Genomic DNA, 25,718 nt, shown 5'->3' with positions numbered 1-25,718 from the left:
AAGATGTGAAGTTCTGATGGTGGTGTTCTATGCTCTATGTTCAAGTTGTGAGGGAAAGATGTGAAGTTCTGATGGTGGTGTTCTATGCTCTATGTTCAAGGTGTCAGGGAAAGATATGGAGTTCTGATGGGGGTGTTCTATGCTCTATGTTCAAGGTGTCAGGGAAAGATGTGGAGTTCTGATGGTGGTGTTCTATGCTCTATGTTCAAGGTGTGAGGGAAAGATGTGAAGTTCTGATGGTGGTGTTCTATGCTCTATGTTCAAGGTGTGAGGGAAAGATGTGGAGTTCTGATGGGGGTGTTCTATGCTCTATGTTCAAGGTGTGGGGTAAAGAGGAAACCCTGAAGGACTTGCTATCTGAAGTGGCTACAGGCAGTTTGCAGGACAGCCAGTCCCCTGGAGTCTACCTCTGCGAGGACCCCATCTGTGGCATGCAGGTAAGATGGCACTAGTCAACTCATTAACTAATCATCAAAACCTTGATCATCTGAATCAGGTGTGTCAGTGATGGGCTGGAACAAAACCCTGCACGCCCTGCTGCCGTCCAGCTAACTAGTGTCATTATCTAGATCGCCTTGAGCTTTCACTTCAGCAACAGCTACTCTTCCTGGAGTCCATGCTAAACACAGAGACAGAGACGATAATATGGAGTAAGTCATGATGACTCCACAAGACTACCAGCAGAGTAACAGAGGTAGTCTGCTGAGAATCTCCCATGGCTAAGATTAGGACAGTGCTGTGGCTCCTCTAGTGTTTTCCTAACGGTGGTGTTATGAAAGGAAACCCACAGGATTACTGCTAAGGCAGCTGGAGGAGTGTGTGATGATGGCAGTATCAGACCTAGAACACTGTAGTAGTATATCATTACATCTCTCTGTGTGTCTACCCCCAGGCTCTAGGCTCTGTTATCTTAGTTGGCTGTTTTTAACCTAACACTACCCTCAGGCCTCCTGTAGCTCAGTTGGTAGAGCATGGCGCTTGCAACGCCAGGGTTGTGGGTTCGATTCCCACGGGGGGCCAGTATGAAAAATGTGTGCACTCACTTACTGTAAGTTGCTCTGGATAAGAGCGTCTGCTAAAATGTAAATGTATGGATGCAGAGATACGCTCATACGCACAAACACATGCGTTTGTACACACACAAACATGCATGCAAGTGCTTGTACACACATGTACACACACGCATGTGCACACATACACCCTATCTGTAGAAAACAGCAAAACTGCAAACTTCATAAAATAATCGGAGAGAGAGAGAGAGCTCGTGAGCGTGTGTAATTTGGCAGACTGAGGTCTTAATGTGGTTGTCAAACTGTGTTGCCTTTAGCTGGTATAGCTTTCTGCTCATTTAGGGATTATCATTCTGACTTTTCTAAACAGCAGTAAGAGAAAAAGACAGAGAGCATTTTAACAAAATGATGTTATATGTAGATGTAATTAGTGTGGTTATGTTGATAGGATTAGTGTGTGTGAGACAAGGGTATCAGTGTAATCCCTAGCTAATCTGAGATAATCTAATATTGTAATGATACCCCACAGCAGTTTAGTCATAAAGTGAGACTCTCTCTACAGACACCACACACACACACATAAATTACTGTTGTTTGTAAAATGAGTATTTTTTTTGTCCTAATTGAGAAACAGAAGTAATGTTTACTAAAGCATAAAAGTGACTTGTCTCACCTACTCTGTAATGTACTTCCCAGCTCCAGAACCAGAGTGAGCTGCGAGCACCCACGCCAGAGAAAGCAGCCTTTTTCCTGGATGCAGCCATAGCAGCTCGCTACAGCAGCAGAGCTGACGCCGACCCGGAGGAACATCGCAACTCACACATGCTGTTCACACTGCACATCTACCAGTACCGCATGGAGAAGACTGGCAAGGGAGGGAGTGAGTACTGCACACACACACTCACTCATGCACTACCACTCAATAAAATATACGTAAAAGTTTGAAAATGTCACCCTAGACTGTAAGGCCCCTAGACTACTGATTGATACTGTATACTTATATATACTATATATGTGACCGACCGGCTCGATTCGGTCTTATGTAGCAAAATTTGAAATTGTGTTTTTTATATTGGATAAAAGTAGAGACTGAGAGCCAGAAAATGGTATATCATACACCACAGTTGAGGAACATTGGGAAAGTAATTCTCCTTTGAAAGTTGATAAACTTTTAACCTCAATTTTGAGGAAATGGCTCTTGAATGTTTTGGTAAACCTACTGGAGAGCTCTTCTTTGTCTGCACCCATTCAGCATCGTTCACACCCTCTTAAGCCTTAGCCCCACCCATCTCTTTAAGGATTCACATGCGAGGCCATGTACTAAACAACCAAAGATTTCAAGACTAAAGACTGGTTTATACTACGTCTTTCGACAGTTGTCGCAGTGACATCATGAACATTCTATTGTCGTCCGACATCAAACTCATTGTGACGAGTACTGAGGATACGAAGAGGCAGGATGCAGACGCAGGAATCAACAATGTAAAGGTTTACTTTAACACTGAGCAAGAGAACAACAAAGAGCGAGTACACGACATGACACTACCAATCACACACAACACAACACTTAACAGTCCAGGGCTATATAGGGGTGGTGATGAGATGATGAAGTGCAGGTGCGCTGGAGGTGATTAGGGTGCGTTGGGTTTCCATTCCGGTGTTGCCGAGGTGGTGCGCTCAGACCGGGGGCTCAGTAGACAGCGAATCAGAGCGCCGGAGGGGAGCAACGGGAGGAGACGTGACACTCATTGTCGTTATAAAAAGTATAAACACAAAAACTACAGGCTGCATGACATCAGCAGCCTGGTGGTCCAAAATAGCACAACTAGTGTATTTTAACACCAATAAACCCACCCGTTTAAAAATGAATTTAGTATATGTCAATCTAGCAAACCAGGCAACTAAAAGCAACTTTCTAAACAATGTTTTGGTTAGTTTCTAGCTTGTTAGCTAGCTAGCTAATGTTAAGTTAGCTGGCTAGCCAGTTCAAATAATGACCATATCATATAGCTGACAACTTCTTCATTTTAGCTAATTTGTCTTCATTATTACAGGAAAATAAACTCATAACATGATCATTATTTACAAGTTAATGGTGAGCCAATTACAGAAAATAGCTTACGGTTGTGAGTAAAATCAGGGCATTCTACGGGAGAATTTTAGAACTTGGAAACTGTCTCGTTGGCCTAACTTTAATCCTAATTTGACTTTCGTGCAGGTCATGTTCTTCACATTACCATCTCTGGTAAACACATACCATATATATATATATATATATATATATATATATATATTTTACTTTTATTTAACTAGGCAAGTCAGTTAAGAACAAATTCTTATTTACAATGACGGCCTACACCGGCCAAACCCGGACGACGCTGGGCCAATTGTGCGCCGCACTATGGGACTCCCAATCACGGCCGGTTGTGATACAGCCTGGAATCGAACCAGGGGGTCTGTAGTGACGCCTCAAGCACTGAAATGCAGTGCCTTAGACCGCTGCGCCACTCGGGAGCCCGAGTGAAATAAAATCTAAGTTTATTTGTCACATGCACAGGATACAGAAGGTGTAGTGAAATGGTTACTTGCATAGTGGAGTCTTTTGTTTAGACATGTAGCTAGTTAGCTAGCTAGCTAAACAATGAACCATAATCCCAGCTCATAACGTTACTACACTGCATGAATAGGTAGCTAACCAACCAGGTTCAATGTTAGCTAGCTAGCTAACATTAGGCTATAACTAGCAATGCAAATGGCTCTGAGATACGAATAATATTACTACACAGATCATACACGTAATGTTAGCTAACGAGCCAGCCAGCTAACTTTAGCTAGCTAGCTAGCTAACAGTAACAGTAACAGTAACAGTACGCTTTAACTTGAAATGAAAACAACTTTCTGACAAAATTAGAAACGTACAGTGGGGGAAAAAAGTATTTAGTCAGCCACCAATTGTGCAAGTTCTCCCACTTAAAAAGATGAGAGAGGCCTGTAATTTTCATCATAGGTACACGTCAACTATGACAGACAAAATGAGAATTTTTTCCCCAGAAAATCACATTGTAGGATTTTTAATGAATTTATTTGAAAATTATGGTGGAAAATAAGTATTTGGTCAAAAACAAAAGTTTCTCAATACTTTGTTATATACCCTTTGTTGGCAATGACACAGGTCAAACGTTTTCTGTAAGTCTTCACAAGGTTTTCACACACTGTTGCTGGTATTTTGGCCCATTCCTCCATGCAGATCTCCTCTAGAGCAGTGATGTTTTGGGGCTGTCGCTGGGCAACACGGACTTTCAACTCCCTCCAAAGATTTTCTATGGGGTTGAGATCTGAAGACTGGCTAGGCCACTCCAGGACCTTGAAATGCTTCTTACGAAGCCACTCCTTCGTTGCCCGGGCGGTGTGTTTGGGATCATTGTCATGCTGAAAGACCCAGCCACGTTTCATCTTCAATGCCCTTGCTGATGGAAGGAGGTTTTCACTCAAAATCTCACAATACATGGCCCCATTCATTCTTTCCTTTACACGGATCAGTCGTCCTGGTCCCTTTGCAGAAAAACAGCCCCAAAGCATGATGTTTCCACCCCCATGCTTCACAGTAGGTATGGTGTTCTTTGGATGCAACTCAGCATTCTTTGTCCTCCAAACACGACTGAGTTGAGTTTTTACCAAAAAGTTCTATTTTGGTTTCATCTGACCATATGACATTCTCCCAATCCTCTTCTGGATCATCCAAATGCACTCTAGCAAACTTCAGACGGGCCTGGACATGTACTGGCTTAAGCAGAGGGACACGTCTGGCACTGCAGGATTTGAGTCCCTGGCGGCGTAGTGTGTTACTGATGGTAGGCTTTGTTACTTTGGTCCCAGCTCTCTGCAGGTCATTCACTAGGTCCCCCGTGTGGTTCTGGGATTTTTGCTCACCGTTCTTGTGATCATTTTGACCCCACGGGGTGAGATCTTGCGTGGAGCCCCAGATCGAGGGAGGTTATCAGTGGTCTTGTATGTCTTCCATTTCCTAATAATTGCTCCTACAGTTGATTTCTTCAAACCAAGCTGCTTACCTATTGCAGATTCAGTCTTCCCAGCCTGGTGCAGGTCTACAATTTTGTTTCTGGTGTCCTTTGACAGCTCTTTGGTCTTGGCCATAGTGGAGTTTGGAGTGTGACTGTTTGAGGTTGTGGACAGGTGTCTTTTATACTGATAACAAGTTCAAACAGGTGCCATTAATACAGGTAACGAGTGGAGGACAGAGGAGCCTCTTAAAGAAGAAGTTACAGGTCTGTGAGAGCCAGAAATCTTGCTTGTTTGTAGGTGACCAAATACTTATTTTCCACCATCATTTGCAAATAAATTCATTAAAAATCCTACAATGTGATTTTCTGGAGAAAAAAAATCTAAATTTGTCTGTCATAGTTGACGTGTACCTATGATGAAAATTACAGGCCTCTCTCATCTTTTTAAGTGGGAGAACTTGCACAATTGGTGGCTGACTAAATACTTTTTTTCCCCACTGTATAATGTCTGAAGATGTAGCTAGCTGGACTATCTTACCCGTATACATAGATGGACGCTTCTCCCTCTCTGTCACGGATGCCATGGTTACCCTTAGTTTGAAGATGTAATCCGGAGACAGGTGTTTTATACAGCAGCCTTCTGTGTGTTCTCTTTTCGACTCCCTCTGCATATTTGCAATCAAACGCCAGAATCTTCTCCATCTCCTTAGCTATCATACTTTAATTCCACCGGGCATTCCACTGATTTCAAAACTCGGTCCTTCAGAAAGTGGAGAGCAACACCTTTGCAGTTCTACTGTGTGATATCTTTCAAATAAACTGCGTTAGAAAGGATTACCTACACATACTGACCAGCTCATCTTATAGACAGAAGCGCGCTACATGACAGACCAATCCGAACTCATCTCTCGGCATGTCCAGACCATCCATTATCTCAGCCAATCATGGCTAGCAGAAGGTTCCTGTCGTTTTCTGTCACTAAACCAACTAGGCTCGTAGTTTAACAATTGTATTAGTATTTGCAGGTAGCAAACAAGTTTGTTATTAAGGCATATGAAAGTTCACATGTTCCAGAAGGCTTTTTTTTTTACACCTTTTTTCTCCCAATTTCAATTACGATCTTGTCTCATCGCTCAACTCCCCAACGGGCTCGGGAGAGGCGAAGGTCGAGTCATGCGTCCTCCGAAACATGATCCGCCAAACCGCGCTCCTTAACACACACCCGCTTAACACGAAAGCCAGCTGCACCAATGTGTCAGAGGAAATACAGTTCAACTAACGACCGAAGTCAACCTGCAGGCGCCCAGCCCACCACAAGGAGTCGCTAGAGCACAATGAGCCAAGCAAAACCCTCCCTTGCCCCGGACAATGCTGGGCCAATAGTGCGCCGCCCTATGGGACTCCCGGTCACGGCCAGTTATGACACAGCCTGGGATAGAACCCAGGTCTGTAGTGACGCCTCAAGCACTGCGATGCAGTGCCTTAGACTGCTGCGCCACTCGGGAGGCCCCCATAAGGTATTTCTGCCAAAAATCACATTTTGATTTAAAAAAAAGTTTACGTTCAAATGCCTCTCCTGTGAAGTACTGACTCGCGACATACAGTTGAAGTCGGAAGTTTACATACACCTTAGCCAAATACATTTAAACTCAGTTTTTCACAATTCCTGACATTTAATCCTAGTAAAAATGTCCTGTCTTAGGTCAGTTAGGATCACCACTTTATTTTAAGAATGTGAAATATCAGAATAATAGGAGAGAGAATGATTTATTTCAGCTTTTATTTCTTTCATCACATTCCCAGTGGGTCAGAAGTTTACATACACTCAATTAGTATTTAGTAGCATTGCCTTTAAATGGTTTAACTTGGGTCAAACGTTTCGGGTAGCCTTCCACAAGCTTCCCACAATAAGTTGGGTGAACACATTTTCTATAGGATTGAGGTCAGGGCTTTGTGATGGCCACTCCAATACCTTGACTTTGTTGTCCTTAAGCCATGTTGCCACAACTTTGGAAGTATGCTTGGGGTCATTGTCGATTTGGAAGACCCATTTGCGACCAAGCTTTAACTTCCTGACTGATGTCTTGAGATGTTGCTTCAATATATCCACATAATTTTCCTTCCTCATGATGCCATCTATTTTGTGAAGTGCACCAGTCCCTCCTGCAGCAAAGCACCCCCACAGCATGATGCTGCCACCCCTGTGCTTCACGGTTGGGATGGTGTTCTTCGGCATGTAAGCAACCCCCTTTTTCCTCCAAACATAACAATGGTCATTATGGCCAAACAGTTCTATTTTTGTTTCATCAGACCAGAGGACATTTCTCCAAAAAGTACGATCTTTGTCCCCATGTGCAGTTGCAAACCGTAGTCTGGCTTTTTTATGGCGGTTTTGGAGCAGTGGCTTCTTCTTTGTTGAGCAGCCTTTCAGGTTATGTCGATATAGGACTCGTTTTACTGTGGATATAGATACTTTTATACCTGTTTCCTCCAGCATCTTCACAAGGTCCTTTGCTGTTGTTCTGGGATTGATTTGCACTTTTCGCACCAAAGTACGTTCATCTCTAGGAGACAGAACGCATCTCCTTCCTGAGTGGTATGACGGCTGCGTGGTCCCATGGTGTTTATACTTGCGTACCATTGTTTGTACAGATGAACGTGTTACCTTCAGGCGTTTGGAAATTGCTCCCAAGGATGAACCAGACTTGTGGAGGTCTACCATTTTTTTTCTGAGGTCTTGGCTGATTTCTTTTGATTTTCCCATGATGTCAAGCAAAGAGGCACTGAGTTTGAAGGTAGGCCTTGAAATACATCCACAGGTACACCTCCAATTGACTCAAATGATGTCAATTAGCCTATCAGAAGCTTCTAAAGCCATGACATCATTTTCTGGAATTTCCCAAGCTGTTTAAAGGCACAGTCAACTTAGTGTATGTAAACTTCTGACCCACTGGAATTGTGATACAGTGAATTATAAGTTAAATAATCTGTCTGTAAACAATTGTTGGAAAAATTACTTGTGTCATGCACAAAGTAGATGTCCTAACCGACTTGCCAAAACTATAGTTTGTTAACAAGAAATTTGTGGAGTGGTTGAAAAACGAGTTTTAATGACTCCAACCTAAGTGTATGTAAACTTCCGACTTCAACTGTATGCCTACTTTCCTGAAACGAGTAACATATTTATAGCTTTGTATTTGTTTTTTATCCGTGATCTAATAATAAGCACAAACTAAAGACATTCAGCAAAGTCAGCTAGGAGAGTGTGATGGTATGATGATGATGATGGTATTCCGTAAACAGTGTGCTTCAGTTTGCCTGTATCTCAACCACTACCTCCGCAGCTCGCAGCTCTGGGCTCATTTGAGTTTGACTCCCGCTGTATCTATCGTGTGTCAGGTTGTCAGTGAGACTGTCTCCGTGCTAATTATACAGTGTGATGTCACGCGCCCTTGTGTGTTTATAAATAGTGTGTGTGTTATAATGTGGTGAGGTAACATGGCTAGGAGAATGTGTTGTTAGCCTGTACTAGCCCCATTTCTCCCACCGGCCGGTATAGGCCTGTGACTTACCTTCTTCTTTTTCTCACTGAGGTAAATGGTGCATGAAGATCCCCACAGGGTTGAATCCTCAGGGTACATTTTACGGATCAAATCATGTAGTTGAGGGTCATACAGATGTAGGATCTTAATTTGATCACTCTTTTGGAGTGTATTTGAGTTTTAAAAAGGCTTCTGAAGTTTGTAATTTCCACTTTGAAATTTCAGACTTCATTTGCCCTAACAGAAAATGTATCAACACCTACAAAAATTTCCATTAATTATAATCCACATAATAATTCACATTTCCTGATGCTGCAAGATTATTTTTCTGTTGTAGCAAACTGGCTCACATTAAGATCCTACATCTGTATCATACAGTGCCTTGCAAAAGTATTCATCGCCCTTGGCGTTTTTCCTATTTTGTTGCATTACAACCTGTAATTTAAATTGATTTTTATTTGGATTTCATGTAATGGACATACACAAAATAGTCCAAATTGGTGAAGTGAAATTTAAAAAATAACTTAAAGCCCCTAAATAAGATCTGGTGCAACTGATTACCTTCAGAAGTCACATAATTAGTTAAATAAAGTCCACCTGTGTGCAATCTAATTGTCGCATGACCTGTCATGATCTCAGTATATATACACCTGTTCTGAAAGGCCCCAGAGTCTGCAACACCACTAAGTAAGGGGAACCACCAAACAAGCGGCACCATGAAGACCAAGGAGCTCTCCAAACAGGTCAGGGACAAAGTTGTGGAGAAGTACAGATCAGGGTTGGGTTATAAAAAAATATCAGAAACTTTGAACATCCCACGGAGCACCATTAAATCCATTATTTAAAAAATTGAAAGAATATGGCACCACAACAAACCTGCCAAGAGAGGGAAGCCCACCAAAACTCACGGACTAGGCAAGGAGGGCATTAATCAGAGAGGCAACAAAGAGACCAAAGATAACCCTGAAGAAGCTGCAAAGCTCCACAGCGGAGATTGGTGTATCTGTCCATAGGACCATTTTAAGCCGTACACTACACAGAGCTGGGCTTTACGGAAGAGTGGGCAGAAAAAAGCCATTGCTTAAAGAAAAAAATAAGCAAACACGTTTGGTGTTCGCCAAAAGGCATGTGGGAGACTCCCCAAACATATGGAAGAAGGTACTCTGGTCAGATGACACTAAAATTGAGCTTTTTGGCCATCATGGAAAACGCTATGTCTGGCGCAAACCCAACACCTCTCATCACCCCGAGAACACCATCCCCACAGTGAAGCATGGTGGTGGCAGCATCATGCTGTGGGGATGTTTTTCATCGGCAGGGATTGGGAAACTGGTCAGAATTGAAGGAATGATGGATGGCGCTAAATACAGGGAAATTCTTGAGGGAAACCTGTTTCAGTCTCCAGAGATTTGAGACTGGGACGGAGGTTCACCTTCCAGCAGGACAATGACCCTAAGCATACTGCTAAAGCAACACTCGAGTGGTTTAAGGGGAAACATTTAAATGTCTTGGAATGACCTAGTCAAAGCCCAGACCTCAATCCAATTGAGAATCTGTGGTATGACTTAAAGATTGCTGTACACCAGCGGAACCCATCCAACTTGAAGGAGCTAGAGCAGTTTTGCCTTGAAGAATGGGCAAAAATCCCAGTGGCTAGATGTGACAAGCTTATAGAGACATACCCCAAGAGACTTGCAGCTGTAATTGCTGCAAAAGGTGGCTCTACAATGTATTGACTTTGGTGGTGGGGGGGTGGTGGGGTGAATAGTTATGCACGCTCAAGTTCTTTTTTTTTGGTATTATTTCTTGTTTGTTTCACAAGAAAATATATTTTGCATCTTCAAAGTGGTAGGCATGTTGTGTAAATCAAATGATACAAACCCCCAAAATATCCATTTTAATTCCAGGTTGTAAGGCAACAAAATAGGAAAAATGCCAAGGGGGGTGAATACGTTCGCAAGGCTCTGTATTCAAGAAAAGTCAAACTGAAAAGTTTCAATATTAGGATTCTTCGGCGATGTCCTCAGCAATTGTTTTCTGTGCTAGCTAGCTAACTTTACATCTGGAAAATTGAAATAAATGTTCATATATTCATGAAAATGTTCATAAAATATGTTCATATTTCCTTTAACATTCTGTGTTGTGTCTGTATTATTTTTAATAAGTGAGGCATATTTATAAATCCTTCATAAATGCTTTATGAATGGAAAAATATAAATGATGCATAAAATTCATACATAGACCTTTAATTTTGGTGTTCTAGATCAGAGTGGCAAACTGCACGGTTAATTACCATGTACTGCTTAGCTATAAATGCTTCATGAATGTGTCCCGTGTGGCTCAGTTGGTAGAGCATGGCGCTTGCAACGCCAGGGTTGTGGCTTCGATTCCCATGGGGGACCAGTATGGGAAAGAAGTATGAAAATGTATGCACTCAGTACTTTAAGTCGCTCTGGATAAGAGCGTCTGCTAAATGACTAAAATGTCAAATGCAATGGGAAAATATGTTTGACTTTACTTTGACTGCATAGAATTCATACATAGACCCTTCATGTGTCCGTTATAGACCAGTATGACCAAATTAATTGTGATGTGGGAGAAATGGGGCTGGTACAGACTATTCAAAACATGGTTTGGCCTTTTGGCATATTCACTGACACTGGCATGGCAGAAGCACACTTTTGAGAACAGCCATATTGATGACACTATGCTGTCGTTGTAATGATGTATCTATTAAAGATACCTAAATATGAGCTCTTACATAGCATGACATGAATGCACTATAGATATGCTTTGGATGTATTTCATTAACATTTGATAATGCGGTTGGGACCTGTTATAACACGTTCATGAAATGCTTATAGACTGGATATGTAGTCAAAGTAAATCGTTTCCACACTCATTCACATTCACACAGACGGAGAGACATGCACACACACACACACACACACACACACACACACACACACACACACACACACACACACACACACACACACACACACACACACACACACACACACACACACACACACACACACACACACACACACACACACACACACACACACACACACACACACACACACACACACACACACACACACACACACTGATGCACACATTAATACACTGACACACACTTGCACACAAAGATTTCTCTGAGAAGGTAAATGGGATATAGATGTGCTGTAGGGGCCCAGAGAGGTGTTCATTATGGACTGCCTTTCAGAGCATACACAAGGGAGAAAGTGTATACACACACACACACACACACACACACACACACACACACACACACATACACACACACACATACACACACACATATAAGAGAAACAGGAGTAGACTGTGTATGAACAGCCTTGTTGGCACCCGCTAAAGTAAACTTATGGAGGGAATACCATTAAAATGTTTCAGGTCAAAGGATGTCAAGAGCCAGCTAATATGTTTTAAAGAGAGCTATTTTTGCCACTTTGAATGTATTACAGTTTCCATTTGAGCCACCCAGCTTTTAGACTTATGATCAACATAGTTAACTCCTGACTTCTCTTGTTGGAGTATGCTGGCTGTAGAAGGGTACTACATGCTGTACTGATTGATTCTACACACACACACAAACACACACACACACATTCACACACACTCAAGACAAAGGAGATGATTGTGGACTACAGGAAAAAAAAGAGGACTGAGCACGCCCCCATTCTTATCGATGGGGCTGTAGTGGAACAAGGTTGATAGCTTCAAGTTCCTTGGTGTCCACATCACCAACAAACTATCATTGTCCAAACACCAAGACAGTCGTGAAGAGGGCACGACAAGGCCTATTCCCCTTCAGGAGACTGAAAAGATTTGGCATGGGTCCTCAGATCCTCAAAAAGTTATACAGCTGCACCATCGAGAGCATCCTGACTGGTTGCATCACCGCCTGGAATGGCAACTGCTCGGCCTCCGACCTCAAGGCACTACCGAGGGTAGTGCGTACGGCCCAGTACATCACTGGGGCAAGCTTCCTGCCATCCAGGACCTCTATACCAGGCGGTGTCAGAGGAAGGCCCTAAAAATTCCAGCCACTCAAGTCATAGACTGTTCTCTCTGCTACCGCACAGCAAGTGGTGCCGGAGCGCCAAGTCTGGGACCAAAAGGCTTCTACCCCCAAGCCATAAGACTGCTGAACAGCTAATCAAATGGCTACCCGGACTATTTGCATTGCCCCCCCACCCCCTCTTTTGCGCTGCTGCTCTTTAAAAAAAACATGTTTAGTCATTTAGCAGACGCTCTTATCCAGAGCGACTCACAGTTAGTGAGTGCATACCTTTTTTTTATTTGTTTTTATTATTTTTTTATACTGGCCCCCCGTGGGAATCGAACCCACAACCCTGGTGTTGCAAACGCCATGCTCTACCAACTGAGCTACATCCCTGCCGGCCATTCCCTCCCCTACCCTGGACGACGCTGGGCCAATTGTGCGCCGCCCCATGGGTCTCCCGGTCGTGGCCGGCTACGACAGAGCCTGGATTCAAACCAGGATCTCTAGTGACACAGCTAGACCACTAGACCACTGCGCCACTCAGGCGCAGATAATACTCTGTTTATTATCTATGCATAGTCACTTTAACTCTACCCACATGTACATATTACCTCAATTACCTCGACTAACTGGTGCCCCCGCACATTGACTCTGTACCGGTACCCCTGTATATAGCCTCCCTACTGTTATTTTATTTTACTGCTGCTTTAATTATTTGCTATTTTTATTTTTTACTTAACACTTATTTTTATTTTCTTAAAAACTGCATTGTTGGTTAAGGGCTTGTAAGTAAGCATTTCACTGTAAGGTCTACACCTGTTGTATTCGGCGCATGTGGCAAATACAATTTGATTTGATTTGATTTGACTCCTCCCCGCTCCCAACAGGTGATGTGTTGACAGGGAAAGGACACGTAGCTGAACACACACCTGTGCTGGTGAGGGGTCCAGGTGGCAGGCTGTGTGTGTTTGTGTGTGCTGAGGCTGACATGAATGACCTCTTCTGAGGTGAGGAGATCCAAAATGCTGAGGATGAAGTGTTGCATAGTGCGTTTCAGAGCTAACACACTGTGAAATACTGTTACTGGGTTTCCTATCACACTGTGAAATACTGTTACTGGGTTTCCTATCACACTGTGAAATACTGTTACTGGGTTTCCTAACACACTGTGAAATACTGTTACTGGGTTTCCTAACACACTGTGAAATACTGTTACTGGGTTTCCTATCACACTGTGAAATACTGTTACTGGGTTTCCTAACACACTGTGAAATACTGTTACTGGGTTTCCTATCACCCTGTGAAATACTGTTACTGGGTTTCCTAACACACTGTGAAATACTGTTACTGGGTTTCCTATCACTGTCATGGGCCTCTCACTCCACCGGGTTACCACCTTAATTTTCTTCCACTCTGCTCACCACTCTCTCTACTCAGCCTAACTAGCTCCACCTGTCCCTGCTCTGCTCTGCTCTAATTACTCTGCCAGCTGCGCTGCATTACCCACTACCTCTCCCAGTATTTAAGGCCCTGTCTTTCAGCTCTCCGGTGTCAGATCGTCTGCAAAGCTCACACCCGGAACCTGTTTGCTCGCGCTTCTGGCTCACCCTGGTTTTGTGACCCCGGACCTGCCTGTTTTTTGGATACTCTTCTGCCTCAGGAGATCCAGACCTGCTTCTGCCATTACGACTCCTGACTACTCTTCAATCCCGGTAACTCTGACCAGCCTTCTGCCTTGCTACTACGTATTTTGGATTTCCCTTGAACTGTACTGCTGCCTGGTTTCATTCCGCCCTGTTGTGTCTGTGTCTCCCCCCAGGACTTCTGGACCACCCACCACCGGCTTCATAGGACGCATCGCTGCCACTGGGGGGCACAGACCCAGCGCATTGGACGGGATCCCTGTTACCCCTGGAGCCTTCATTCACTCCCTACTTCCCTTTTCCCTTAAGTTTAATAAACTTTCTGGTGTGACGCAATTGTGGTCCTCTGGTCGTCTGTCTGAATCGTGACAGTACGATCTGACCATTATGGACTCAGCGCACACTTTCCCCGACATGGAAACCGATGAGCATGAGCAGCAGTTCCAGCAGCAGCAACAACAACTCGCCATGATCATTCAACTCCTCACCAACCTTACCCCAGCCAGTCTGCCCACCAGCCCAGCCCCGAGTTACCTGCCCCGGTCATTGCAGCCGCTGCTCGGAACCCAAGATTGGAAACCCCGAGCGGTTCAACGGCGATTCAACCCAGGTCCGGCCATTCCTGACTAGCTGCCGACTTCAGTTCTCCTTGCAGCCAAGGACCTTCGCCACGGAGGGGCTAAAGTTGGGTATGCCATCACTCACCTGACGGGCCGAGCTCGACTCTGGGGAACAGCAGAGTTCGAACGTCAAACCCCGCATGTGCAACCTTCGACCTGTTTGCTGAGGAGATGCTGAAGGTGTTTGACCTGGATTCACCCACCGCAGAGGCGTCTCGTGAACTGTTCAGTATTCGACAAGGCAGACGTACAGTCGCAGACCATTCCATCGACTTCCGAACCCTGGCTAGACGAAGTTCTTGGAACACACCATCGTTGGTGGACGCGTTCTTCCATAGTTTGGCTGACTATATCAAGGACGAGTTGGTCTCCCATGAACTGCCTTCCACTCTTGATGAAGCCATCGCACTGACTGTCAGGATCGACAGAAGGATACAGACCCGTCGTCGTGAGAGGGGGCGCCAAGGTCCACCTACTACCGGCATTCGGAGAGATCCGACTGGGCTCCTGTCATCTACTGCCACTCACCCAGGTCAGCTTGATCAGTCTGAGCCTATGGAGATTGGGCGAGCCTCCCTCACTCCTGCAGAGCGCCAGCGCCGCTTCACCTCAAACCTCTGCCTCTATTGTGGAGGTGATGGACATCGTGTGGTAACCTGCCCTTTAAAGGGCCGAAGCTCACCGGGCGTAGGGGGAGTCCGGTTGAGTTCAATGACCATCCAGTCCTCCGACCGCAAACCCCTGTTGCAAGTTCACCTCCGCCTCTCTGACTCAACTCACACCCTGGCTGCTCTGGTGGATTCTGGCGCCGAAGCCAACATAATGGACATCAAGCTGGCACGCCAACTGGGACTGGAGAACCTCCGTTTGACACCTCCTATTCCTGCCCGGGCACTGGACGGACACTTACTCGGATCGGTCACTCATGTCACGGCCCCGGTCTCGATGGGTCTGTCCGGAAACCATCAAGAAACTATCCAGTTTCACCTGCTCCCCTCTCCAGGCCAACCCCTCATCCTGGGTTACCCATGGCTCCGCCCGGCACAACCCTCAGCTCGACTGGGTGACCGGGGTGATCAGGGAGTGGGGAGAGGACTGCCACCGAACCTGCCTGCTTGCTGCCGCACTACCCCCTCGGCCAGTACCTACTAACTCCGCTCCTGACCTCTCCAATGTCCCAGAATGCTACCATGGTCTCAGAGAGGTGTTTAACAAAGCAAGAGCCACATCTCTGCCCCCTCACCGACCGTACGACTGTGCCATCGACCTCCTCCCTGGAACAGCTCCTCCAAGGGGTCGTCTTTATTCGTTGTCTGCTCCTGAAAGAAAGTCCATGGAGGACTACATCAATGGCTCTCTGTCCGCAGGATTAATCCGTTCATCTTCATCTCCTGCTGGTGCTGGCTTCTTCTTTGTGGGGAAGAAGGACGGATCTCTTCGCCCCTGCATCGACTACAGGGGACTCAACGACATCACAGTGAAAAACCGTTACCCTCTGCCTCTGCTCACCTCTGCTTTTGAGTTGCTCCAGGGAGCCACTGTTTTTACCAAGTTGGATCTCAGAAACGCTTACCACCTAGTGCGGATCCGGGAGGGAGATGAATGGAAAACCGCATTCAATACACCAACAGGCCACTACGAGTATCTGGTTATGCCTTTTGGCCTCACCAATGCTCCTGCTGTGTTCCAGGCTCTAGTGAATGATGTACTGCGGGACATGTTAAACAAGTTTGTCTTCGTTTACCTGGATGACATCTTAATTTACTCCAGAAACCTGTCTGAACACACCCGCCATGTCCAGCAAGTCCTTCATCGTCTTCTGGAGAATTCCCTCTACGCCAAGGCAGAGAAATGTGAGTTTCACGTCAAGACAGTGGCCTTCCTGGGGTACATAGTGGCAGAGGGAAGTATCCAAATGGATCCTGCCAAAGTATCAGCAGTCACTTCATGGCCAGTTCCGGAGAACAGAAAGAAGCTGCAACAGTTTCTGGGGTTTGCTAACTTCTATAGGAAGTTTATCCGGAACTACAGTACCGTTGCTGCCCCTCTCACTGCTCTAACCAGCACCAAGCAACCCTTCACCTGGACCCCAGCAGCCGACAAGGCCTTCAGTACCCTCAAGGTGAGGTTCACCTCCGCTCCCATCCTCCAGATGCCTGATGTGGACCGGCAATTCATTGTGGAGGTGGACGCCTCGGATGTGGGAGTTGGTGCTGTGATTTCTCAGTGGGCTGCGGAGGATAGGAAGCTCCATCCCTGTGCCTTTTTCTCACGTCGGTTGTCCCCCTCTGAGTGCAATTACGACATAGGGAACCGTGAGCTGCTGGCTGTGAAGCTTGCCTTGGAGGAGTGGCGTCACTGGCTGGAGGGGTCCACCATTCCATTTCTCGTTTGGACCGATCATAAGAACTTGGAGTACATCCGCACGGCCAAACGGTTGAACTCCAGGCAGTCCCGCTGGGCCCTGTTCTTCACCAGGTTTAATTTCACTCTGTCATACCGGCCTGGATCACGCAACACCAAGCCAGACGCCCTCTCCCGTCAATTCCAGAAGGATGACACCCCCTCCAAGGACCCTGTGTCGATTCTGCCAAGTCCCTGCATCGTTGCAGCTCTGACCTGGGCTGTTGAGGAACAGGTGCTGGAGGCTCTCCGTAACCAGCCAGGTCCCAGCACTTGCCCAGCTGACCGCCTTTTTGTCCCCGAAGACCTGAGGTCCCAGGTCATTCAGTGGGGACATGACTCCCGCCTAGCTTGTCACCCTGGCTCCACCCGCACTTACAACCTGCTCGCCCAGAGGTTCTGGTGGCCCTCTCTGAGGAAGGATGTACGGGAATTCGTCCAAGCCTGCCCCATCTGCAACCAACACAAGTCGTCCTGCCAGCCCCCCAGCCGGATTGCTGCAGCCCCTGCCTGTGCCCAGACGTCCCTGGTCTCACATCGCCCTTGACTTTGTCACGGGGCTGCCCCCCTTCAAGTGGCATGACCGTCATTCTCACCATCGTTGACCGTTTCAGCAAGATGGCACACTTCATTCCCCTCCCCAAGCTCCCAACCGCCAAGGAGACCGCCCAGGTGGTCCTGGAACACGTCTTCCGGATCCACGGACTGCCAAAGGATGTTGTTTCTGACCGTGGTCCACAATTCTCCTCCGCTTTTTGGAAGGAGTTCTGTCACTTGCTGGGAGCCACAGTCAGTCTGACTTCCGGATTCCATCCCCAATCCAATGGGCAGTCAGAGCGGGCTAATCAGGAGCTCGAGAAGGCACTGCGATGCATGACTTCACGCAACCCCCACTCCTGGTCGCAGCAATTGACATGGGTGGAGTACGCACACAATTCTCTGACCTGCTCTGCCATCGGTATGTCCCCTTTCCAATGTGTTTATGGATACCAGCCTCCTCTATTTGCCAGCCAGGAGGAGGAGGTTACTTGCCCATCTGCACTTGCTTTTGCCCGTCGATGTCGCCGCACCTGGTCACAAGCCCGAGCCACACTCCTCAGGTCCGTTGCCAGCTACACTACCGGGGCCAACCGTCGGAGAATTCCTGCTCCCACCTACCATGTTGGTCAAAGGGGTGTGGTTGTCATCGAAGAACCTGCCACTCAGGGTGGAGTCGCAGAAGCTGGCACCTCGGTTCATTGGCCCATTCCCTATCATAAGAGTGATTAGCCCAACTGCTGTCCGGCTCCAACTGCCTAATTCCCTGAGGGTGCACCCCACTTTCCATGTGTCTAAGATTAAGCCCATCCATGAGAGTCCGCTGGTCCCTGCTGCGCCTGGTCCTCCTCCTCCACGGCTCGTCGATGGTGGTCTGGTTTACACCGTCCCGCCGCCTGCTTCGGTCCAGACGGAGGGGTAGGGGTCTCCAGTACCTCATTGACTGGGAGGGCTATGGACCTGAGGAAAGGACCTGGGTGCCAGCTAGTCGGATTGTGGATAGGACTCTCATCACCGCTTTCCACCAACGGCATCCTGATCAACCTGCAATCCGTAGGGGCCGCCCCAGAGGGGTCCCTAACCGTCCGGCCCGCTCGGCTTCCTGTCCTGTGCCTGATCCTGTCTCGGGACCTGTCCCATCTCCCGACCACGGCCCTCCGGCTTCCTCCGAGGATGAGGACGTTCACTCGGACCGTTCGGAGGAGTTCTAGCCCTCCTCCGGCTCCCCTCCTCCCGCCCGGCGTGGTGTTGCTCTTGGGACTTCTGGGGCCGTCCCTTGGGGGGGGGGTTCTGTCATGGGCCTCTCACTCCACCGGGTTACCACCTTAATTTTCTTCCACTCTGCTCACCACTCTCTCTACTCAGCCTAACTAGCTCCACCTGTCCCTGCTCTGCTCTGCTCTAATTACTCTGCCAGCTGCGCTGCATTACCCACTACCTCTCCCAGTATTTAAGGCCCTGTCTTTCAGCTCTCCGGTGTCAGATCGTCTGCAAAGCTCACACCCGGAACCTGTTTGCTCGCGCTTCTGGCTCACCCTGGTTTTGTGACCCCGGACCTGCCTGTTTTTGGATACTCTTCTGCCTCAGGAGATCCAGACCTGCTTCTGCCATTACGACTCCTGACTACTCTTCAATCCCGGTAACTCTGACCAGCCTTCTGCCTTGCTACTACGTATTTTGGATTTCCCTTGAACTGTACTGCTGCCTGGTTTCATTCCGCCCTGTTGTGTCTGTGTCTCCCCCCAGGACTTCTGGACCACCCACCACCGGCTTCATAGGACGCATCGCTGCCACTGGGGGGGCACAGACCCAGCGCATTGGACGGGATCCCTGTTACCCCTGGAGCCTTCATTCACTCCCCTACTTCCCTTTTCCCTTAAGTTTAATAAACTTTCTGGTGTGACGCAATTGTGGTCCTCTGGTCGTCTGTCTGAATCGTGACAATCACACTGTGAAATACTGTTACTGGGTTTCCTATCACCCTGTGAAATACTGTTACTGGGTTTCCTAACACACTGTGAAATACTGTTACTGGGTTTCCTATCACACTGTGAAATACTGTTACTGGGTTTCCTATCACACTGTGAAATACTGTTACTGGGTTTCCTAACACACTGTGAAATACTGTTACTGGGTTTCCTATCACACTGAGAAATACTGTTACTGGGTTTCCTAACACACTGTGAAATACTGTTACTGGGTTTCCTATCACACTGAGAAATACTGTTACTGGGTTTCCTAACACACTGAGAAATACTGTTACTGGGTTTCCTAACACACTGTGAAATACTGTTACTGGGTTTCCTATCACACTGTGAAATACTGTTACTGGGTTTCCTAACACACTGAGAAATACTGTTACTGGGTTTCCTATCACACTGTGAAATACTGTTACTGGGTTTCCTAACACACTGTGAAATACTGTTACTGGGTTTCCTAACACTGTGGAAAAAGCAAAAAAAACATGTTTTGCGCAACAATTAAAATAACCCTTGCTCACCCCTTTTTTCTCCCTCCCCGCCCTCTCACTCCCCCTCCCTGCTGTCTCTCTCTCCCCCCTCTCTCCCCTTCCCCTCCTTTCGCCCTCTCCCTCCCCTCTCCCTCCCCTCCCTCCCCCTCTCTCCAGTGTCAGGAGGTCGTAGTAGGCTCCACCTGATAGACCTGGGCAGCTGTGTGAAGGTGCTGGGAGGAGGGAACGGCCGAGACAGCAGCGGTAGTAGCAGCACCACAGCAGCAGGGCTGTGTCTGTCTCTCTCTGCCCTGGGGAACGTCATCCTGGCTCTGGTCAACGGCAGCAAACACATCCCTTACAAGTACGTCTACTGTGTGTGTGTGTGGGAGGGGTGTTAGTGAGGGGTGGCAGTGAGGGTGTGTGTGGTGGGGGGGGAGACATGAGTATCTTTGGGAGTCCCACCTTTGGGACTCCCATTGTTAGGGCGGAGACATGAGTATCTCGACATTATATACAGATCTCTGGACGGATACACTTTTACGCCTACTACGTTAAGTTAGATACACACAGATCACATAGACCGCATGAGAGAGGAATGTACACAACACAACGACGAGAGAGAGGGACAGAGACAGTTTGTGAAAGTATGCCTAATGTACTTTGAAGAACTAGTAAAACAATCTTGTCAGAAAGCTCTGCAATACACTTAGGCAGGCTAGCTAAATAGGATGACTAAAGACAGTACAGTATGGGGAGCACAGATAACATTAGATGGTCTGGCTAGGTGACTGCTACAGCCTGAACAGAGATGACTGATGAGATGAGGACTTTAAGGAATGAAAAAATAATAAAGTAATCAAATAAAAACCAAGTAATATACTGAAATATTTTATTTCATATGAATTTCCTATTTTTCTATTGATGTCTACCCAATGTGGACCTGACAGAGAAAATTGAATATGTGTAATGTTTTGGCAATTGAATGTTCACTATTTTTGGCTTTGGAATTTCCATTAAAAAGCTCTAATACCATTGTAATGTCATTATTTTCTAATGCACTTATTGTAAAAAAAATAAGTAAAATGAAATCGAAAACCCTGATGATTTTTTTATAATCGAACCGAAACCGAACCGACCTCAAAAAGCACTAATCGCTCAACACTAGTGTGTATGTTTGAGTATGTACAGTTGAAGTCAGAAGTTTACATACACTTAGGTTGGAGTCATTAAAACTCGTTTTTCAACCACTCCACAAATTCTTGTTAACAAACTATAGTTTTGGCAAGTCGGTTAGGACATCTACTTTGTGCATGACACAAGTAACTTTTCCAACAATTGTTTACAGACAGATTATTTCACTTATAGTTCACTGTATCACAATTCCAGTGGGTCAGAAGTTTACATTCACTAAGTTGACTGTGCCTTTAAACAGCTTGGGAAATTCCAGAAAATGATGTCATGGCTTTAGAAGCTTCTGATAGGCTAATTGACATCATTTGAGTCAATTGGAGGTGTACCTGTGGATGTATTTCAAGGCCTACCTTCAAACTCAGTGCCTCTTTGCTTGACATCATGGGAAAATCAAAAGAAATCAGCCAAGACCTCAGAAAAAAAATTGTAGACCTCCACAAGTCTGGTTCATCCTTGGGAGCAGTTTCCAAACGCCTGAAGGTACCACGTTCATCTGTACAAACAATAGTACGCAAGTATAAACACCATGGGACCACGCAGCCGTCATACCGCTCAGGAAGGAGACGCGTTCTGTCTCCTAGAGATGAACGTACTTTGGTGCGAAAAGTGCAAATCAATCCCAGAACAACAGCAAAGGACCTTGTGAAGATGCTGGAGGAAACAGGTACAAAAGTATCTATATCCACAGTAAAACGAATCCTATATCGACATAACCTGAAAGGCCGCTCAGCAAGGAAGAAGCCACTGCTCCAAAACCGCCATAAAAAAGCCAGACTACGGTTTGCAACTGCACATGGGGACAAAGATCGTACTTTTTGGAGAAATGTCCTCTGGTCTGATGAAACAAAAATAGAACTGTTTGGCCATAATGAACATCGTTATGTTTGGAGGGGAAAAAAGGGGGTTGCTTGCAAGCCAAAGAACACCATCCCAACTGTGAAGCACAGGGGTGGCAGCATCATGCTGTGGGGGTGCTTTGCTGCAGGAGGGACTGGTGCACTTCACAAAATAGATGGCATCATGAGGAAGGAAAATTATGTGCATATATTGAAGCAACATCTCAAGACATCAGTCAGGAAGTTAAAGCTTTGTCGCAAATGAGTCTTCCAAATGGACAATGATCCCAAGCATACTTCCAAAGTTGTGGCAAAATGGCTTAAGGACAACAAAGTCAAGATATTGGAGTGGCCATCACAAGCCCTGACCTCAATCCTATAGAACATTTGTGGGCAGAACTGATTGATATTTTGCCAATAGTTAGGCAAAAGATCAGAATTGGGCTACCTGTGTAAACGCAGCCTAGATATCCAACCCAATATATCACATCAATGTAATATTAATATTACACTAAACCTATGAATAAAGTTGGGTTTAAATCTGCTAATGATTTTAGATACAGGGGGGAGAACAAATATTTGATACACTGCCGATTTTGCAGGTTTTCCTACTTACAAAGCATGTAGAGGTCTGTAATTTTTATCATAGGTACACTTCAACTGTGAGAGACAGAATCTAAAACAAAAATCCAGAAAATCACATTGTATGATTTTTAAGTAACTAATTTGCATTTTATTGCATGACATAAGTATTTGATCACCTACCAACCAGTAAGAATTCCAGCTTTCACAGACCTGTATTGCCCAGCGACAGCCCCGAAACCTGAAGGATCTGGAGAAGGTCTGTATGGAGGAGTGGGCCAAAATCCCTGCTGCAGTGTGTGCAAACCTGGTCAAGACCTACAGGAAACGTATGATCTCTGTAATTGCAAACAAAGGTTTCTGTACCAAATATTAAGTTCTGCTTTTCTGATGTATCAAATACTTATGTCATGCAATAAAATGCAAATTAATTACTTAAAAATCATACAATGTGATTTTCTGGATTTTTGTTTTAGATTCCGTCTCTCACAGTTGAAGTGTACCTATGATAAAATTTGCAGACCTCTACATGCTTTGTAAGTAGGAAAACCTGCAAAATCGGCAGTGTATCAAATACTTGTTTTCCCCACTGTATATTAAAAAGACAGAAAGATTAAATATGCAGATCATTCCACACACGAGCAAGATTATTCCTGTATGCCCTGGCTTAATTCTGCATAACTAACATTAATTGTGTATTAATAATGTATAGAATGACATTTTCTCTATGATCTGGTCAGAGTGGCTTAACACTTGCTGAAGGGAGAGAGTGAGACAGAGGGGGGAGCGAGAGAGACAGAGAGGGGGAGAGAGAGACAGAGAGAGGGGGAGCGAGAGACAGAGAGGGGGGAGAGAGAGAGAGAGGGGAAGAGAGAGAGAGAGAGGAAAGAGGGAGGGGAGGAGAGAGAGAGAGAGAGGGGGAGAGAGAGACAGAGAGGGGGGAGAGAGAGGAAAGAGAGGGAGGGAGGAGAGAGGGGGCGAGAGAGAGAGGTGGTGAGAGAGAGAGGGGGAGAGGGGGAGAGAGAGAGACAGAAATGGGGAGAGAGAGAGAGAGAGAGAGAGAGAGGGAGAGAAAAGGAGAGGGGGGAGAGAGAGAGAGTGAAGGAGAGGGAGAAGTGTGGGGTGCTGTGGGGTTGATTTAAAGCCCAATAACAGATGCTGCTTCATATTCATTTACCTGAGAATGCTAGAAATAGGTTTTTAGGTTTGTTTTTTCATGAAGAGAGGCAGAGAGACTATGAGAGAGGGTGGATTGATGTGAAAAATGAGAGAGAGTTTGAAGGAAAGAGAGAGGCAGAGAAGAGAGCAAGGAGGAAAGGAGTAAAACGGAGGCAAGGGAGAAAGGCTGTGAAACAGTGGTTTGCATATTTAAATGTTTTCCCGGGAATTTGCAGGCTCTCCTCCTTCTCTCCCTCCATCCCTCCTCCAGGGCAGATAGCTCAGCTCTCTAATTTATTCACAAGCTCAGCATTTACATTGCAAAGCACCTCACCGCTTTAAGCTGGAACTGTAAACATTACACACACGGACGCATACACACACATATACACATATATACAGTGGGGAAAACAAGTATTTAGTCAGCCACCAATTGTGCAAGTTCTCCCACTTAAAAAGATGAGAGAGGCCTGTAATTTTCATCATAGGTACACGTCAACTATGACAGACAAAATGAGGAAAAAAAATCCAGAAAATCACATTGTAGGATTTTTAATGAATTTATTTGCAAATTATGGTGGAAAATAAGTATTTGGTAAATAACAAAAGTTTCTCAATACTTTGTTATATACCCTTTGTTGGCAATGACACAGGTCAAACGTTTTCTGTAAGTCTTCACAAGGTTTTCACACACTGTTGCTGGTATTTTGGCCCATTCCTCCATGCAGATCTCCTCTAGAGCAGTGATGTTTTGGGGCTGTCGCTGGGCAACACGGACTTTCAACTCCCCTCCAAAGATTTTCTATGGGGTTGAGATCTGGAGACTGGCTAGGCCACTCCAGGACCTTGAAATGCTTCTTACGAAGCCACTCCTTCGTTGCCCAGGCGGTGTGTTTGGGATCATTGTCATGCTGAAAGACCCAGCCACGTTACATCTTCAATGCCCTTGCTGATGGAAGGAGGTTTTCACTCAAAATCTCACGATACATGGCCCCATTCATTCTTTCCTTTACACGGATCAGTCGTCCTGGTCCCTTTGCAGAAAAACAGCCCCAAAGCATGATGTTTCCACCCCCATGCTTCACAGTAGGTATGGTGTTCTTTGGATGCAACTCAGCATTCTTTGTGCTCCAAACACGACGAGTTGAGTTTTTACCAAAAAAGTTCTATTTTGGTTTCATCTGACCATATGACATTCTCCCAATCCTCTTCTGGATCATCCAAATGCACTCTAGCAAACTTCAGACGGGCCTGGACATGTACTGGCTTAAGCAGGGGGACACGTCTGGCACTGCAGGATTTGAGTCCCTGGCGGCGTAGTGTGTTACTGATGGTAGGCTTTGTTACTTTGGTCCCAGCTCTCTGCAGGTCATTCACTAGGTCCCCCATGTGGTTCTGGGATTTTTGCTCACCGTTCTTGTGATCATTTTGACCCCACGGGGTGAGAACTTGCGTGGAGCCTCAGATCGAGGGAGATTATCAGTGGTCTTGTATGTCTTCCATTTCCTAATAATTGCTCCCTCAGTTGATTTCTTCAAACCAAGCTTACCTATTGCAGATTCAGTCTTCTCAGCCTGGTGCAGGTCTACAATTTTGTTTCTGGTGTCCTTTGACAGCTCTTTGGTCTGGGCCATAGTGGAGTTTGGAGTGTGACTGTTTGAGGTTGTGGACAGGTGTCTTTTATACTGA

The 25,718-nt window shown here is 45.9% G+C and overlaps 1 protein-coding gene across 1 annotated transcript in view; it reads left to right on the top strand.

The window, feature by feature from the left end:
• The window catches only part of kif26ba (kinesin family member 26Ba), a 183,242-nt gene that overhangs the window by 132,544 nt on the left and 24,980 nt on the right, over positions 1-25,718 (top strand). Inside the window, exons 9-11 of the mRNA XM_041847853.2 lie at positions 321-437; positions 1,707-1,890; positions 20,437-20,623. Of these exons, the coding sequence (XP_041703787.2) occupies positions 321-437; positions 1,707-1,890; positions 20,437-20,623 (488 nt within the window). The remainder of the gene's footprint in view (positions 1-320; positions 438-1,706; positions 1,891-20,436; positions 20,624-25,718) is intronic.

This window comes from Coregonus clupeaformis, chromosome 25 (genome assembly GCF_020615455.1).
Source record: "Coregonus clupeaformis isolate EN_2021a chromosome 25, ASM2061545v1, whole genome shotgun sequence".
NCBI classification, from domain to species: domain Eukaryota; kingdom Metazoa; phylum Chordata; class Actinopteri; order Salmoniformes; family Salmonidae; genus Coregonus; species Coregonus clupeaformis.
The sequence above is the reverse complement of the archived record's forward strand: the minus strand, read 5'-3'. Positions and strand labels throughout refer to the sequence as shown.